The sequence below is a fragment of the Suncus etruscus genome, chromosome 8 (genome assembly GCF_024139225.1).
Source record: "Suncus etruscus isolate mSunEtr1 chromosome 8, mSunEtr1.pri.cur, whole genome shotgun sequence".
In the NCBI taxonomy this organism is placed as follows: Eukaryota; Metazoa; Chordata; class Mammalia; order Eulipotyphla; family Soricidae; genus Suncus; species Suncus etruscus.
The window spans coordinates 39,629,211-39,648,683 of record NC_064855.1 but is presented as its reverse complement, the minus strand read 5'-3'; the positions used below and the strand labels follow the sequence as shown (position 1 = coordinate 39,648,683).

Below are 19,473 nucleotides of genomic sequence, written 5' to 3'. Positions count from 1 at the left end.
TGGTTGTGGTGGAACTGCTTTGCTTGGCTAGGCATCACTGGGGTTGGCCTCCTGAACACCCTCAATATTGTTTGGGATTTCCTCCCCACTTCTCCCCCCCAAAAGTTATTGTTTTACTTTAGAATCACATTTTCATAATGGGGACCTTCCCCCTCCAATTTTAGTAAGAGAAAAGAAGGTATATGGGGAAAGTATGTAATCAGTGAAATAAGGGTGCTATGTGGTTTAAGAGAGAAATCCAATTTGAAGAATTGCTGCTGTTATTGTGGATTGTAACTGTGAGCTTTTTTTTCTCATGCTGGGCCTCACATATGCAAGGAGTGCATTCTATGACTGTACATATGCCACATCCTAACCCTGTTTATTCACCTTTTCCCACTATTAATTCTGTTTTTTCAAAGCAGTTTTTTCCTACAATTTTCTGGCCAACTCTAAATTTGCTCATCAGTGACAGTAGCATATAAGCGTGCTGACTATACATTATCTTTTTTGTCTTAGCCACTAGTGGTGGCCAAAGCAGCATATAATATATAGCCAGGGAATATTTTTTTCATTTTTGATATATTTGTCTTTGAAATACCAGGCCTACTGGGAGGCTACTTGAGGGTTCTTCCAGTAATATTTTCTATATAAACTAGTGTATGCTTTATCATGCACTAAGCCTATATTTCCTGATCAATAATGAGATAACTTGAGAGGTAGAGCATATGAATAGCACGTGCAAGACCCTGAATATGACCCTTGGAACTGCCTGCCTCCCATACCAGCATCACTGGATATAGTCCTGGTGACCCATCAGTGCGTATCAGGACACCTAAACACTGATGGGATGGCCCCTAATTTATTTTTATAATATATTTAAGGATTAAAAACATGTTTGTAGTTGGGTTTCAGTCATAAAAAAGAACATCCCCCTGTTCTGTCCAAGACAGGCATTCTATTTCTCTCACTCACTACCATTGTCATGATAGTCGTTAGTATAGTTATTTCTCTAACTGCACTCACCACTCTTTGTGGTAAGCTTCGTATCGTGGGTCAGTTTCTCCAGCCCTCATCTCTAATGACTCTGGGTATTATTAATATATTGTCTTTAATTTTTCTTAAATATCTGGGTGAGTCTATTCTGTGTCTATCTCTCTCCCTCTGACTTATTTTACCAAGTATAATAGTTTCCATTTCTATCCACATATAGGAAAATTTCTTGGCTTCATTTTTCCTGACGGCTGCATAGTGTTCTATTGTGTATATGTACCACAGTTTCTTTAGACACTCATCCATTGTTGGGCATCTGGGTTGTTTTCAGATTCTGGCTATTGTAAATAGCAGTATTGTAAATTGTATGCAGCAAATTTAAATCAATAAGAAATGTAGTAAAACATTAATGAATTGATTGCTTTTTCTGAGGAAACATTCCTGTTGGGAGATAGGAATGCTTAACTAGTAATTAAACAGACATGATCTTATGATGGAGAATAATTGACTAAAAACACAGAAATGGATACAAAATGTTGTCCTTAGTTGGATGGGTGAGGAGAATATAGATTTTACATTGGACTTTGCAGCCATTTATCTATTTCCTGATTTAATTTTCCTGGTAACTTTCATTTGTAACTTCACATAATTACCTTGCATATTTTCAATTTCCAATTTTAATAAAATATACCAACTCCTGATATAAAGAATATTTTTGCTTATCTTTGTTCATCTCTTTTATAGGTTTTTGTTTGTTTGTTTTTGGGTCACACCCGGCAGTGCTCAGGGGTTACTCCTGGCTCTACACTCAGAAATCGCTCCTGGCAGGGTCAGGGGACCATATGGGATGCTGGGATTTGAACCACTGTCTTGCATGCAAGGCAAACGCCCTACCCCTATGATATTTCTCTGGTTCCTACAGAATTTTTATTCCATTGTAACTGCAAATCATGTTGGTGTTATTTGTAGTTTATGTATTTCCCAAAGTCATGTGTAATTTAACACTCAACATTAAATAAACTCATGTTTTTGAACAGTAGAAGGAAAAGAATGGTATGTTTACATCTTGGGAAAACCGAGAAACTTTTATAACACTTTTGAAATAAGGACATCTTTTTTTTTTTTCCAGGTTGAACAAGTGAAATTACTTGACCGATTCAGTACCAGCAATAAGTCATTAACAGGAACACTGTATCTTACAGCCACACATCTGTTATTTATAGATTCCCATCAGAAAGAAACCTGGGTAAGGAAGACCTTCTGCTGAACTGTTTATGATCAAGAATGGACTTGATTTGTTGCTGTGTTTTATTTTAACAAGGGTGATACTGAGATAGAACATTGGGGCTGGAGAGATAGTGTAATGGGTAGGGCGTTTCCCTTGCATATGGCGAATCTGTCTTTGAACTCTGGCACCTCAAATCATCCCCCAGACCCTGCCTGGAATGACCCCTAATTGAAGCCAGGAGTAAGCCCTGAAAAAAAGAAAAAGAATGACAAAAAAAATCATTTAAAAACAGCAAACAGTATTATGGGTTTAGATGATAAATATGTTTAAAATATTGGGGGAGGGAAAATATGTTTAAAATATATATATTTTTTGGTTTTTGGGCCACACCCGGCAGTGCTCAGGGGTCACTCCTGGCTGTCTGCTCAGAAATAGCTCCTGGCGGGCACGGGGACCATTTGGGACACTGGGATTCGAACCAACCACCTTTGGTCCTGGATTGGCTGCTTGCAAGGCAAACGCCACTGTGCTATCTCTCCGAGCCCATTTAAAATATTTTAAGTAATAAAGTTTCTCTATATTTATTTAGTAGCATTTATTGTAATATCTGAAGATTATACCTGTATCTTGGCTTGATTTAAATTTGAATATTGCATAGCAATTATGAATAACATTTATTTTTATTTTAAGTGGATCATGCTTCAGATAATGTTAGGTGCTAGAGTTATATTGTTGATCAACTTAGCTGTAGTATTACTTCTTATGAAACTCTCAACATCTTACTGGAGATATAGACATTTACTTACTTATGTACTGTCATAGAGAAAAAGCATACAATGATGTGTAATAGAATAATAGGGAATCTAACTTGCTAGAAAGTGATTTAGGAATTGTCAGACTATATATACTTCATGGTAATGAATTTTAAGCAAAGGTCAGAAGTGGTATTAGATGTCCTTAAGCAAAGAGGTAGTGTTTTATCTAGTGGTATCATCCCAGTTTTTAGAAAGAACTCTCTATATATAGGAACTTGGGGGACTTGAGCGAGAAAGCTTAGTCTGTAATGGAGAATTCAAAATAAGATTAGAGAAATGGGGAATAACATAGCATAACTGGATTGCTTTTTGTGTATGATTTATAACAGGTTTTATACAATCTATAAAAGTTATTTAGTTATTTTTATAATTGTCGATGTTTTTTTCATGTTATAGATATTGCACCACCATATTGCCTCAGTAGAGAAACTGGCTTTGACGACTTCTGGATGCCCACTTGTGATTCAGTGCAAGAACTTCCGGATTGTGCATTTCATTGTTCCCAGAGAAAGAGATTGCCACGATATTTACAACTCTTTACTACAATTATCAAAACAAGGTACTGTTAGAGAATAGAGCTTTATGTTGAGATAGATCATCTAAAATACTTATTGATCAATAGTGCTCTTTTATATTTTACTTTTTTTTTTCTTTTTGGTGTTTGGTGATCAGGACTTACTCCTCACTCTGCACTCAGGGATCATTGCCGGTAGTCTTGGGATCCCAGGCATCAAACTTGGCTCAGCCATGTGCAAGGCCCCTTATATCCTACTTAAAAAAAAAAAAAAAAAAACATATTTTTACTCTTATTCAGCATCTTCATGTATAGTCATGTGAGCCGGCCCTCAGCTCACAGTTATTCGTGGTCGTGGAAAGGACTCTTACCTGAAAGAAAGAAGGGTGGGAGAAAAAGGGGACACCAAAAAAAAAAAAAAAAAAGGGGGACACCAAGTCAAGGATTCTGATCAAAGTGTCAATTTTATTTCAAGCAAGCAGGGCTTATATAGAGAGTGAACAATAGTGGGTGGTTACATGAACAACGCAATCTCTAGGTGTATTTATAAAAATCACAATGCTCTGCCAGCATACCTCCTGCAAGTACTTACATGTTATAACAAGCCTTCCTGTGTGGTCAAATTCTTAAAGGGCAGTCTGTGTCAACTCCTGCCCATTTGGCAGGTACAAATCTTAAGTTCAGATTAAGGGCAATGCTGAGACAAAATGTCTGTCTGAGGCAAAATGGCTGTACTTATGCTAAGCTATGTTTCAAAGGATCTGGCTCCCAACAGTCATGTCTTCCACTTCCTCTGTTAATTTTGCTACTTTTATGCCTGTACTTGGTGGTGTGTCAGAGATGTCTAATTGGGTTGCCAGTGCTGGGGATACAGCTCATAGATTCATTGCATAACAGGTACTTTGCTACTGAGACACATTACCAGGGCCCCCCCATACTTTTAATTAAGTAAATGTTAATTAAATTCATGTGTTCAAGAATATTGTTCTAGAAATAATTGAAAACTTTTGATCTGAACTATAAGAAAAGGTTTATAGTGGGCTAGAGAGATGGAACATCATATAATGTGTTATGGTGAGCAGGTGTTTGTTCACTTGTTGAACTTATGAAGCCTTTTCTAACACATTTATCCCACTGCTACCAGTTACATTAGATAGTTTAAAGATGGTAAGGGCTAAGGGCTGGAGATACAGAACAGTGGGTAGGCCTTGCACACAGCCAACCTGGATTTGATATCCCCAGCATCCCAGATGGTGTCCCAAGTTATGCTAGGAGTAATCCTTGCGCATTTTCAGGGGTGGCCCAAAAACCAGAAGAAAAAAGAAGTTGGTAAGGGCTAGAGAGAGAGCTCCAAAGACTGAGAGCATCTATTTTTGCATGTACAATGCCAGCACTGCAAGGCCCCCAGGATTGCCAGGAATGACCTGATTACATGCAGGTAATGAAACAAATTATGCAAAATTTGCATAACAAAACAAACATGTAGACATGAAACAAGTAGAAACAAAATAATAAGATTTTTCTGTGACATCAATGGGCTTTTTTCAGAAATGAATCCGATCTGGAATTTTGTGCAACTATTGCCATTTTTTTTGGTTCACAACTCCTGTCTTGCAAGAATGAATATACAGTTTCCTGTTCTTTTTGTATGTTGTCTTTAGATTTTATTTTTAAAAATATAACTTTAGTTTTACTATTTTACATCTAATTTAGGAAATACATTGACTGGATGGTATATTTAAAATTTTGCTTTAAGAAAAGGAAATATTTCAGTAAAGAATTTTTTGTTTTTGTTTTTGTTTTTTTGAGTCACACCCTGAGGAGCTCAGGGGTTACTCCTGGCTCTATGCTCAGAAATCATTCCTGGCAGGCTCGGGGGACCATATGGGATGCCGGGATTTGAACCGCTGTCCTTCTGTAGGCAAGGCAAACACCTTACCTCCATGCTATCTCTCCGGCCCCGGAGAATTTAATGTTATAAATGTAACATTAAAAAATTTAAAAAGTAACACTAATGTTAAAAATGTAAATTTTTACTCTGTCTTTAGAAATAATTATCAAAGAATCGGAAAAAAAATACTTAAATTCAAATACTAGCTATTGATGAGATTTTTAAAGGAAAGTGAAGGGATAAAATTGAAAAAATTGTATTTTCAGGTATATTATATTAAGTACTGTAAATCGTGTTTTCAACATTGGTGTATTTTTTGTGTGTCTATTTTTTTTTTTTTGGGGGGGGGGGAGTTGGGCCATACCCGGTGGTGCTAGGGTTACTCCTGGCTCTGCTCAGAAATCGCTCCTGGCAGGTTTGGGGGACTATATGGGATGCTGGGGATAGAACCCAGGTTCATCCTGGGTTGGTCACGTGCAAGGCAAACACTCTGTGCTTACTGCTGTGCTATTGCTCCAGCCCCTCCCTCCCTCCCTCCCTCCCTCCCTCCCTCCCTCCCTCCCTCCCTCCCTCCCTCCTTCCCTCCCTCCTTCCCTCCCTCCCTCCCTCCCTCCCTCCCTCCCTCCCTCCCTTCCTTCCTTCCTTCCTTCCTTCCTTCTTTCTTTTTCTTTCTTATCCTTCCTTCCTTCCTCCCTCCCTCCCTCCCTCCCTCCCTCCCTCCCTCCCTCCTTTCCTTCCTTCCTTCCTTCCTTCCTTCCTTCCTTCCTTCCTTCCTTCCTTCCTTCCTTCCTTCCTTCCTTCCTTCCTTCCTTCCTTCCTTCTTTTTTTTTCTTTCTTATCCTTCCTCCCTCCTTCCCTCCCTCCCTCCCTCCCTCCCTCCCTCCCTCCCTCCCTCCCTCCCTCCCTCCCTTCCTTCCTTCCTTCCTTCCTTCCTTCCTTCCTTCCTTCCTTCCTTCCTTCCTTCCTTCCTTCCTTCCTTCCTTCTTTCTCTTTCTTATCCTTCCTTCCTTCATTCCTTTTCTCTTTCTAACATTTGTGTATTTTTATATTATAGCAAAATATGAAGATCTCTATGCATTTTCTTATAATCCTAAACAAAATGATTCAGAACGATTACAAGGTTGGCAACTCATTAACCTTTCTGAGGAATATAAGAGGATGGGGGTGCCAAATTCTAACTGGCAATTGTCTGATGCCAACAGAGAATACAAGGTATGTTAGTAACTTTGACAAAATTATGAAAATGTTAGTACCAGAATTAAGAGAGTCACAGTGGCAGTCTGTGCATTGCTGTCTATTGTTTTACATATTATATGTTCTTGCATTTAAAGTTTTAAAGTTGTTTTTAACTTCAGGATTTTTGAAATTTAAGTAGAATGATTTTGTTTTATTTGACATTTACAGATTTGTGAAACTTACCCCAAAGAACTTTATGTTCCCCGAATAGCAAGCAAACCAATAATTGTGGGTAGCTCCAAGTTCCGGAGCAAGGGAAGATTCCCAGTTCTTTCTTATTATCATCAAAAGAAGGAGGTAAGAAGTGTTTCTTTTGGCTTTTACAAGTATTTAATTTAAGTATTTAATTTAATTTAATTTAAGTATCCAAAAGAACTTACTTTTACAATGAGGTCATTAGAATAATGTTGTTAATATGGCTTTTTATTGTATTTCATTTCTGAAAAATAAAAAATATTTTTGGTCATACCCAGCCAGTGCTCAGTGTTTACAGCTGGCCCTGTGCTCTGGAGATTATATGTGGTGTTGGGGATTGATATGGGTCACTTGCACACAGGGCAAGTGCCTTACTGCTGTACTATAAAATGATGTAAATCACTTTTTCGGTACTGCATTGAGTTTGATGCTAATTTGACTAACAATCTTTTGTAAAACTGAATTATTTCCATTAGGAAGCTTATATAATGTTTCCTATTTTAAAAATTTCTCTTGATGTGTCTGAAAACTCAGGTCTCTATTTTAAATTGCTCTCTATTATTTGCTAATTTCATGTCTTTTGCCTATGTGGACACATTGATTACTAGCATAACACTCCATTTTCTTAGTAGTCATTTCTTTTTTTCTAGATTTTCTCAATCTTTTTGTTTGTTTGTTTGTTTTTGCTCACTACTGGCAGCCTTCAGGTGCTACTCCTGGCTCTCCGCTCTGAAATCGTTCCTGGCAGACATGGGGGACCATATGGGATACCAGGATGGAACCACCATCAATCCTGGGTCAGCTGTGTGCAAGGCAAACACCCTACCACTGTGCTATCTCTCCAGACCCAGATTTTTCTTTTACCTCTAATTCATGTCTTGGATCCTTTTCAATATGATATTTTTAAGATCCAAGACCACATATTTTCTGAACTTTTTTGTTCAGCCATACCCAGCAGTGCTTAGGGGTAACTTGACTATACATTTAGGAATCACTCTGGGTATTGTTCAGGGATGGTATACCAAGTTTGCCCCATTCAATACAAATTCTCTACCCACTGTGCTATTGTTCCAGCCCCAATTTTCTGATCTCTTTTGAATTTTTTATTATTGTTTGGGGTTACATCTGGCAATCCTCCTGGTCTGCACTCAGAAATCACTCCTGGTGGGTACTTGGTAGGATCAATATGGAATGTTGGAAATCAAACCCAAGTCATCTTCATGCAAGGCAAACACCCTGTCTGCTATATTATTGTTTTAGCCCCTAGTTTTTGAACTTTTAAGACAGTTTTCTATTATCTGTGTCATAACTTAATTTTTTGAAAATGAAGATTTAAAAAGCAATTTCTATGTTGTTTAACTACAGTAGTAGTTTCCTGTTTTCTCAGAGTTCCTTGTTTATTTTTATTTTTTATATCTTCTAAATACCTGATTCTTGGCTGGCCTCTCATATTTAAGACTGAGGTCCTACAGTACAATACTGTTTAGTTTGTATACTTGAGTAATCTGTGGTTTTTTTGGATTCTTTCTGTGTAACTTTGGTCTTAGTATGTGTTAGCACCAATGTTCAAGTGTGGGAAGGTGAAAGGACTTCTCACTTTTTTAATACAGACTTTACTTAATCCAACAGTTTTTGAGGGGTGTAAGATTTTATCTCCACACACAGCTATGCCTAATTGGTCAATCTTCAGGTTAATCTTTATATATAAGTAAACTTTATCTTTTATGATTTGGGATCCTTAAATAGTCACTTTTGGTTTGTTTGTTTGTTTGTTTGTTTTTGTTTTTGGGTAACACCCGGCAGCACTCAGGGGTTACTTCTGGCTCTACACTCTGAAATCGCTCCTGGCAGGCTTGGGGGACTATATGGGATGCTGGGATTTGAACCACTGTCCTTCTGCATGCAAGGCAAATGCCCTACCTCTGTGCTATCTTTCTGGCCCCAATAGTCATATATTACACATAAACAGTTCTTTGTAGACACCAGTTCCATCCAGTTCTCCTATTTTAAGTTTTACCCAGTTTAGGAAAGAGGCCTCAAACACTAGTCCCTTTGGGATTTTGTTGCTACCTCTTATTGGTTCAGAGTTTGACTACTTTCTTTAATCTGGTAAATCAGTATAGTCCATTGGTTTTTATTGCCCCCAATTTTATTGACATATCTGTTTTTATTGTATAAACCTTTTGAGTTTATGTGTTTTATATATTTATAATTTTTTTAAAGTTTAGCTTAATTAAAAAAAATATTTACTGATTGAGGTTATGTTAATTACAATACTATTAATGATGGTTTTTCAGGAATTTAATTCCAGCTGAATTTTGGAAGGTACTCAGAGGTAAAAACATATACATAAAAGTTTCTAATCTACTTTTTGTTTTGTTTTGTGGTATTTTTTTTTGGGGGGGCGTCACACCCGGCAGTGCTCAGGGGTTATTCCTGGCTCCAGGCTCAGAAATTGCTCCTGGCAGGCACGGGGGACCATATGGGGCATCGGGATTCGAACCGATGACCTCCTGCATGAAAGGCAAATGCCTTACCTCCATGCTATCTCTCTGGCCCCTCTAATCTACTTTTTATAACAGACAGGATAGCCTGAAGCTGTACTGAAGAAAGATATTTAACCCCACTTAACAATTCAGGAAGTAGGTCTTTCAGGTCTGAAAGAATTTGATGTAATTCTTACATTATATTTTATTAAACTTCTACAGTTTTATTGTTTGTGTAAATTTAAATTGTGTGAATATGTAGATTTATATATATTTTTCCCCTAAGTGATGATTTGGTTAGGAAATTTTGGTAGGAGTTAGTATGCATGAGATGGAGAAAATTTTATAGACCTAAATAAAATATTTTAATTATTCTAAGGCTGTAATTAATTCAACAGTTTTTGTCTTTTATGGATATTTTGTCCTCTTTGATTACTTTAAAAAAAATATATATATATAGTTTGGTTTTTCAGGCCACACCCGTTTCATGCTCAGGGGTTTCTCCTGGCTAAGTGCTCAGAAATTGCCCCTGGCTGCCGGGGGATCGAACCACGGTCCTTTCTTGGCTAGCGCTTGCAGGGCAGACACCTTATTTCTAGCGCCACCTCGTCGGCCCCTAAAATATTATTTTTCTTAGCTTTTTTTGACCACATCTGGTCTTACTCAGTGCCTACTCCTAGCTCTGTAAGCAGAAATAACTCTTAGTGATATTTGGGAGACAATATGCGAATGTATGGTGCCAGGCATCAAACCCAGTTAAGCAGTGTGCAAGGCAGCACCCTATGCCCACTAAACTTATATACTAAAGCTTTCTTATTTTATGATGGAGTTTATATAAAGACAACTGCTTTCTAATTAGATCTGTAAGTCTTTGGAAACTAAAATGTTGCTTAATTGAAGAAAATACAAATTTTCATTCAATGGCTATTTTTTTTTTTTTTTGGTTTTGGGTCACACCCGGCATTGCTCAGGGGTTACTCCTGGCTTTACTCAGAAATCGTCCCTGGCAGGCTCAGGGGACCACATGGGATGCCGGGATTCCAACTAATGACCTTCTGAATGAAAGGCAAATGCCTTACCTCAGTGCTATCTCTCTGGCCCCTCAATGGCTGATTTTTATCTAAACTTGAGTTGAAAGATTTTTTTCTTGGGAGGCCACTATGGGTGGTGCTAGAGAGATCATGCACTGTTGGTAATCAAACCAAGGCCTCACACATGCATAACATTCCTCAGCCAATTGAGCTATCTCTCCAGCCCTGAAAATATTTTATAATCTGTGTGCAAATTACAAGTATCTTAACATTAGCTTGCTAAATAGAAAATAAGAAAATTAGGGGCTGGAGTGTTAGCTCAAGCAGTAGGGCGTTTGCCTTGCACACGCTAACTAGGATGGACTGTGTTTCAATTTTCCAGTGTCCCCTATGGTCCCCCAAGCCAGGAGCAATTTTTGAGCGCATAGCCAGGAGTAACCCTTGAACATCACTGGGTATGGCCCAAAAAACAAACAAACAAAAAAGTGTCTTAAAATTTGATTGGAACATATTTCTAAAGTTTTGAGAGGAAAGAAAACTCAATTCATATTTAAATTTTACATTTACATTTAACTTATTTAACTTAACAAGAGTTGCAGGGCTGGCTAAATTGGGAAGCTGGTGTGCCCTAGGAGAGGAGAAGGAGAGTGTTTTATGCAAAAAGGAAATGGATGGGGCCAGGAGCATTAGCACAGCGGTAGGCATTTGCCTTCAAGCCAGGAACAATTTCTGAGCACATAGCCAGGAGTAAGCCTTGAGCGTCACAGGTGTGGCCCAAAAAGCAAGCGAGAGCGAGAGAGGGGTGGGGGAGAGAAATAGAAAATAAAAATTAAAAACTAAATTAGAAAAAGACTAAAATTGTTTCTCAGAATCCAAGATTTTTCTTTAAATAAATAAATAAATAAGGAGGCACTTAGGTATCTTAATAAAAGAGATATTGTGAAAACTATAATAACATGAAGATAATGAGATGGTATTTACTTCAAATAGAATTTTAAGCTTGTACCTCCTAATTATCCTACCACTTTTAAACAGATTGATTTCTGATTTTTAAGGGTTGCTTTTTAAACATTTATTAAAATTTGTTTTAGATCTTATTTGGAGAATCTATTTTCTATCTTCTTAGGCTGCAATTTGTCGATGTAGTCAACCACTTTCTGGATTCAGTGCCAGATGCCTGGAGGATGAACATTTGCTTCAAGCCATTAGTAAAGCCAACCCAGCCAATCGTTACATGTATGTTGTGGATACCAGGCCCAAAGTATGTGTCTTGAATATGGTAGAGTCTGTTGCTTTTCTTCTTTCTTTAGTTATTTGGAGTTGATTAGTTTGTATGCAAAATATGTGAATCCTGGTTTTAAATTAGCTGAGGTTAATGATGCTAAGGAAATCAGTTTTTAAAAAATATATCAGCTTAATACTGAGGAGAGTCAAGAGTTAAGAGCACTTGCCTAGCATCTTCAAGGCCTTAGTTCACTTGATTTCTAGTAGTTGATGTCTCATTTCCTCCCATTCCAACCATAAATGGCCTTGGTAGACACTGAGCTCTGAGCATCTTTGTAAGTGAAACCCCCAGTATTGCCCTACTTTTTGAAAAATCTGGCATACCTTACTAGGATACCAATTAACCATAATTTACATGGTGATTTTTTGTCTTTAAAGTATATACAGTTATAAATTTATAAAAGTTGAATTTTATATTTGGTACCAAATAATGTCTAAGTTTTTGTTATTCTGAAGAAATACTAGTTCTTTTGAAAAGTGATATATTCATACTGGTTTTGGTAGAATTTTTTTATTGGGAAAATGTTTTCTTAAAACTGTACTTTGATTAAGGAAAAGAGGAAAATAATTTAGGAAGCATTGTTGTTGATAATTACATTGAATAGAAAATATTCTGTTAGACCATCTATAATATAATTAACATAATACATAGCTGATATCTGATAATATAAATTTTATTACTAGGACAAATATCAGAATCTCTTTAGCTTTTATAGCACACTTAAACAGTCAGTTCAGCTAGGATCCTAAAACTAAAGTAATTAAAATCCACAAAATGGTAAAAGCTAACATTGCTTTTAATTTTTATTATAGCATCGCATGCAGAGCTGGTGGGCTACACAAAAGGACTTTGGCAGAATTATAGTGAGGATTTCTTCAAAAATCTGGAATGAGGAGAAAATAAGAGAAAACAATGAGGAAAAGCGAGTGAGCGATATGGAACATGCTTTTAGGCAGCTTTATTGAAAGGAATAGTAGTGATTTTAGAAGTAATTCTAATCTATAGCTTCACAAAAGATGTGTAGAAAACAAGATTAATTTGATTAAATTAAGTATAAAATCAGAAATTAATAGATTTGTAAAAATACTTAGAAGTAAAGACTATTGATGCTATCTGTTATAAAAATTTTACTTATATGAGTGGGGGTTTTAATTGGTTAAAATAATTTCAGATAATACTGCATATAAAAAGTTATTACAATACAAATTTTTCTGAGGTACATACAGTACAGTAGGTCCGAGAATGGTTTGTTTCTTTGAATATAAGATCTTCTTTTTTTATAATTGACTGAAAATGTACCTTGTTGATTACTAATTAAACATAAGCTCAGATAGTAATATTTGGGGGAATATTTTAAATATCCAATGTTTTTTTTTTGGTTTTTGGGCCACACCCAGTAACGCTCAGGGGTTACTCCTGGCTATGCGCTCAGAAGTTGCTCCTGGCTTGGGGGACCATATGGGATGCCGGGGGATCGAACCGCAGTCCGTCCAAGGCTAGCGCAGGCAAGGCAGGCACCTTACCTTTAGCGCCACCGCCCGGTCCAATATCCAATGTTTTTTTAGTCATTAAAGGTGCTAAATAAAATCAGTGAGCCAGTATATACAAGTTCACTGTATTTATTAATCTGCTCAATAGAAAGCTACTTTTTCAAATTAGGTTTTTTTAATCCAAGTTTAGAATAATACTAATAGATTATAATAACAATGTACTAAATGAAATTTTAGCCTGAAAGAATTAAACATGTCATATTCTGAGTGAACATTTTATATCTAAAACCCAAACTATGGATTAATAGTTTGTTTTCTTCCTAGAAAACTAATGGTGCTCAGAGGTCACTCCTGGCTCAGTATCCCAGGGTTCATGTGTGTTAGTGGTGGGCACTCTGTGGTTCCAGAGATCAAATCCAGGCTTTCTGCATGCAAAATTTTGCATGTCAGCCCATTGAACTATCTCTTTGGCTATATGTTTATTTTTTGCCTAATTTTCAGAGATGTATTTACTGCATAAGCAGAGTATATGCTGTGATATGTTTTGTATACATGTACTGTAGATGTATTTACTGCACAGAATCTGTGACATGTAAAATTTTGATACACTATATGGGCCCTCAGTAATCACAAATCTGATACATTTTAGATTTTTCTGGTATTTGTAACTTTCTGAATGCTTAAGTGTTGTAGATTATTTTAACGTGAACTCTCTTTACTCTGTGAAACAATTACCTCTCAAGTCCTAAATTATTTTTTTTAATTTTTATTTTGATCATATTGGCTTACATATCTTTCACAGTAGTATTTTAGGTACATATTAACTTTGAATCAGGGAAATACCCATCACCAAATTTGTCTTCCCCCATCCCTGTTCCCTTCCTGCAACCATATCCCCCCTATCATCCCCCGGGCTGCTAGAGTAGGTGGTCCCCTCTTTGTCACATATATATGTGATCATATATCTGTTTGATACTGGTACCTTCCCTTGTTTCCCCCTCTATTTGAGAGGTGAAGTTCGATAATTCGAGTTATGTGGTTTTGTTTGAAGGAAAGAAAAGCAATAGAATGGAGTAAAAAATAATAAAATAAAATAAAATAAGCTGAAAATGGGCGGAGTCCTTCTAGAGGCTTTCAACCTCAGTTTGAGCGAGGATATGAAAAAGGTAATTGAAACACCACATCAATACAGAAAGAAATATCAAATGTCCAGTGAACACTACAGCAATAAAGACAAGCACCACTCAATAGTCTCGGTTCTGAAATCAAACCATGCCAGAGTACAAAAAGAGAGAGAAAGATAAAGTAAAATAAAATAAAATAAAATAAAATTGCAGACATCAACTTCAATCTCTACACCAAAATAAAGACGTCAATAAAAATCAATCAGTCAATAATCAAAAATGGGGGCCGGAGAGATAGCATGGAGGTAAGGCATTTGTCTTGCATGCGAAAGGTTGGTGGTTCGAATCCTGGCACCCCATATGGTCCCCTGAGCCTGCCAGGAGTGATTTCTGAGCATAGAGATAGGAGTAACCCCTGAGCACTGCAAGGTGTGACCCAAAAACAAAAAACAAACAAACAAAAAAAAAAAATCAAAAATGATTATTTTGTGCCTTTCTTTTTTCTTTTTCTCCCTGCATAGGCACAGTAACTATTGGGGATATAGAGGGACTTCCCTGGGCCTAGGAGATACAGGGTTTCTCCACCCCTGAAGTATACTGTCATGGGATTAACAAGTCCTAAATTATTAAAGATTTAAATAACTGTTTTAGTTAAAAAATTTTTTGGGGGGGGGGGCACTGGGAAAGCCACACTGTGTGCCAGGGCTTTCTTACTTCTATCTCTGCACTCATGGATCATCACTCCTGGAAGGCTCAGGCAACCATATATAGTGCCAGGAATCAAACCTGAGCCATATGTATACAAGACAAATGCCCTACTTACTGTGTTATGACTCAGCTCTCTTTTTAAAATTTTGAAATACTAGCTTGAGTAATTAAAGCACAAATGTATTTTGTGTTGTGATTTGTGGGAACTTCTGTCTGTCTTTTTTATAGCAATCATGTTGTTATTTTATAGTTTGCTTTATCATTACCTTATCACATGTAACATTTTTATTTTATAAAAGGCTGTGTATTTAGCTTTGAACTCTTCTGGCTAAAATATACTTTGTGTTTTCATGACATTTTAAAAATTTAAATTAAAACTAAAATTAATTTTTCATTGAATTCCTAAAATCACATTTTAGCTGAATGCAATGGCCAACAGAGCGGCTGGAAAAGGTTATGAAAATGAAGATAACTATTCTAATATTAGATTTCAATTTGTTGGAATTGAAAATATTCATGTTATGAGGTCCAGCCTTCAGAAATTATTGGAAGGTATGCTTATTACTCTGGGAGGCAACTTTATTCATTGGAAAATCATGCTAAGACATAACAATTTAAATTAAATTAATATTTTGAAACCTGTTACTGCAAGGTTTTAAATTTTTTTAATGTATGTGGGAAGGTGATAATTTGGGTTTCATCCAACACTGCTCAAGGGCTACTTCTGGCTCAATATGTGGGGGTTACTCCTGGCAGTGTTTGTGGGGACCATGCCTGATTGAACTAGGTCTCCTTCATACATGCATGTGCTCCAGGTCATTAATTCTTAATTTCTCCATCCCTGAAGTACTGTTTTCAAGTAAATACATGCAATGGCACATTTTCTTTAAAAAAGATTAGCGTTGTATATTTTGGGTAAGAGAACAGGGTCACACCCAGCAGAGCTTGTATACTAAATTTGGCATGGAGTTGGGCTACTTTGAAGGTACTGGGGGTGGAAGGTAGGAAATAATTGTGTATTGCCTGGCTTTAGGCCCGTATCTCATAGGTTTTCACATGCAAATTATGTGCTCCAGCCCCTTGAATCATCTCCTCAGCCCCTTAAGCTTTTTTGTTTGTTTGTTTTTGGGCCTCACCCAGTGATGCTCTGGAGTAACTCCTGGCTTTTTGCTCAGAAATCTTTCCTGGCTTGGGAGATCATATTGGACACCGGGGATAGAACCCAGGTCTGTCCTGAGTCAGTCATGTGCAAGGCAAGTGCCCTACTGCTGTGCTATCCCTCCAGTTCCCCTTAAGCATTTTTTTAAATAGATAAAATGATGAAAAATTGTGTCCAAATATATTTTACTGAGGTTTTTGTTTTGTTTTGTTTTGATTTTGGGCCACCCTGCAGTTCCCAAGGGACCATAGGGTTGCCAGGTATCAAATATGGGTTGGCTACATGCAAGGTGGCCCTACCTGCTGTGTCTGGCCTATGTTTTTTTGTTGTTATTGTTTGTTTTGTTTTAGTTTTTGGGCTACACCTGTAAGTATGCAGGAGTTGCTCCTGCCTCTGCACTCAGGATTTACTCCTGGCAGGCTTGTGGGGACCATATGGTATTCTGTGCTATTTGCTTGTGCTATCTACCCAGTGGCCCATGAAGTCTTAATAGTATATTTTCATAATGAATCTTGTTTATTGTCTTTTTTTCTTGCTAGTTCATTTGCTCAGAGATATCTTGCATAGAAGTGAAAACTTTAGCTAGGGGTCTCAAACTCAATTTACCTGGGGGCCGCAGGAGGCAAAGCCGAGTATTCCTTGAGTGCAAAGTCAGTATTAAGCCTTGATAATTGGAGGGTGTGACCCAAACAACTAAAACAAAACAAAACAAAAAAAAAGATTCCTCTAGGGCAGGGTCACAAAATGTTGTACAGAGGGCCGCAAATGGCCCGTAGGCCGTGAGTTTAAGACCCCTGCTTCAGCTCCATTCTAACTGAAATGATTTTTCTCTCTGTTCTTTTTTAGTTAATGGTACCAAGGGACTTTCTGTCAATGATTTCTACTCTGGTTTGGAGAGTTCAGGATGGCTTCGTCATATCAAAGCTGTTATGGATGCTGCAATCTTTTTAGCAAAAGTAACACTTTGTTACTTGGTTTTGGTATTTATAAATCTCGGGAAGGAATAGATTTACTTTAGGGATGTAAAAATTTTTTAATATTTAAAACAGTATTTATCACTTTTATATATTTTACATTGTGTGTGTGTGTTTTTTTTTGTTTTGTTTTGTTTTTTGTTTTTGTTTTTGGGCCACACCCAGCGTGCTCAGGGGTTACTCCTGGCTGTCTGCTCAGAAATAGCTCCTGGCAGACACAGGGGACCATATGGGACATCGGGATTTGAACCAACCACCTTTGGTTCTGGATCAGCTGCTTGCAAGGCATATTTCTCCAGCCCCATTGTATGTTTTTTTTTAATGAAATTACCTTTTGACAGATGTCATTGCATTTATTCTTTTTGTAATGCAGTACCTTTAGTAGCATGGTTTTGAGCTAAAAACAGAAAATACAGCTATACAACTATTTTTTGTTGGGGCTATTCCAGCAGTTTCTCAGTGGATTTATTGTTGCCATCAGTGACTGTTCAGTATGGGAGATAGAAGCAGGGTCTCCTACATGTAAAGCCAAAACAAGTTCAGTTTGTCGAGTTATCTTTCTGGTCAAGTAGAACTTTTAATTTATTTAACATTTTAAAAGGTTATTTAAATTTAAAAAATATTTCCCTTGCCAGTGATCCCAGAATGTGTGGCTTACAGGACCACTTTGGCGCATGTAACAGCACTGAAGGATTAAACAGATAGCCTTATAATCATCATCTGCATTTGAACTCTTAGTTTTGTGCTTGCTGGTGCTTTAAGCCACTGAGCCACATTTGGACAGTGAAAAGAACTTTTCCCCCCCATACTCTTTGATAATCAGGGGTTACTCCTGACTTTGGACTCAGAAAGTACTCCTGGGCAGTGCTTGGGGCACCACTAGGATGTTGGGATTGAACCCAGGTTGGCTGCATGTAAGACAAACACCCTATCTACTAAACAGTTTTTCTTTTTTTTTTTTTTTTTTTTTTTTTGGTTTTTCGGACCACAGCCATTTGATGCTCAGGGGTTACTCCTGGCTAAGCGCTCAGAAATTGCCCCGGGCTTGGGTGGACCATATGGGATGCTGGGGATCGAATGGGCGGTTCCTTCCTTGGCTAGCGCTTTGCAAAGCAGACACCTTACCTCTAGCGCCACCGTCGCCAGCCCCTAAACAGTTTTTCTGACCCCAAATTGTAGAACATTTTGATTTACCTTAAAATATATTCTAGAATATTGTTATATAATCTTTCTTTTTTAGGCAATAATTGTTGAAAATGCAAGCGTATTGGGTACAATTGTTTCTGATGGTTGGGATAGGACTTCCCAGGTTTGTTCCCTTGGGTCTCTCTTACTTGGATTCCTACTACCGGACAATCAAAGGATTTATGGTAAGGATTTATTAGAACTATGATTCCCAAATAGAAGACATTATGATCTTTCAAGGGAAATGTGGTAATTTAGGATATAATTTTGATCTTTGCAGCTAAAGGAACTTATGCAGCTGGCATCTAAAAAATTGCTCACTGATTGAATGTGACATAGATAGAAATTCTCCTTTAGTGTCTTAAACCAGACTTAATCCAGGCTCCAGACTGGTTACTAGGATGAATAGTGCTTTTGTTTGGCGGGGGTGGGGGTGGCCCATACCCAGCAGTGCTCAGGGTTACTCCTGGCTCTGTTTTCAGTAATCACTCCTGGCAGGCTGATGAGACCATAGGGGTTGCCAGCAATTGAACCCAAGTCAATTGTGTACAAGGCAAATGCCTTACCCGCTGTGCAAATTGCTCTGGTCCCATGGATAGTGCTTTTCTGCTACTCACTGAGATAAGCACATGAAAAGGTTAGTGAGAAAGGACAATTTTTAGATTTGGGTATGTAAGAAGAATGAGAGAGAAACCATAGTAAAATCTGAAGTTCCAGTCTGAAAATTACATGCCCATAGTCACACAGATGTTCAAGCAATATGATTCAGAAACTGCATCCTTAGCTATCATGTTTATCTGGACTTCTATAGAATCAGAGTTATAATGTTAGAGACTAAGTCAGAAAAACTCCTTTGGGGGAACTACTCCCAGTGATACTAAGGGCTTACTCCTGACTCTGCACTCAAGGATCACTCCTGGGTTAACTTGGGAATAATAAAGAGATCAAACCAGGGGTGGGACTGCATGCAAAGGATTTGCAACACTCTGACCCCTCTTTAGCCCTATCACTACACATATCATTATGCAAAAATACAAATTAATTAGTGCTGTATAGCTCTTACTTTTATTTAAGTTGTAAATAAATACAACCATTGTTTGTTTGTTTGTTTTTTTGGGTCACACACCTGGCAGCACTCAGGTTTACACCTGGCTCTAGGCTCAGAAATCGCCTCTGGCAG

The 19,473-nt window shown here is 37.5% G+C and overlaps 1 protein-coding gene across 1 annotated transcript in view; it reads left to right on the top strand.

Moving 5' to 3' along the window:
- Window positions 1-19,473, top strand: part of MTMR6 (myotubularin related protein 6) — a 49,798-nt gene that overhangs the window by 18,265 nt on the left and 12,060 nt on the right. Inside the window, 9 exon segments of the mRNA XM_049778351.1 lie at window positions 2,102-2,218; window positions 3,412-3,574; window positions 6,475-6,632; window positions 6,825-6,953; window positions 11,495-11,629; window positions 15,395-15,527; window positions 16,981-17,090; window positions 18,349-18,441; window positions 18,443-18,478. Of these exon segments, the coding sequence (XP_049634308.1) occupies window positions 2,102-2,218; window positions 3,412-3,574; window positions 6,475-6,632; window positions 6,825-6,953; window positions 11,495-11,629; window positions 15,395-15,527; window positions 16,981-17,090; window positions 18,349-18,441; window positions 18,443-18,478 (1,074 nt within the window).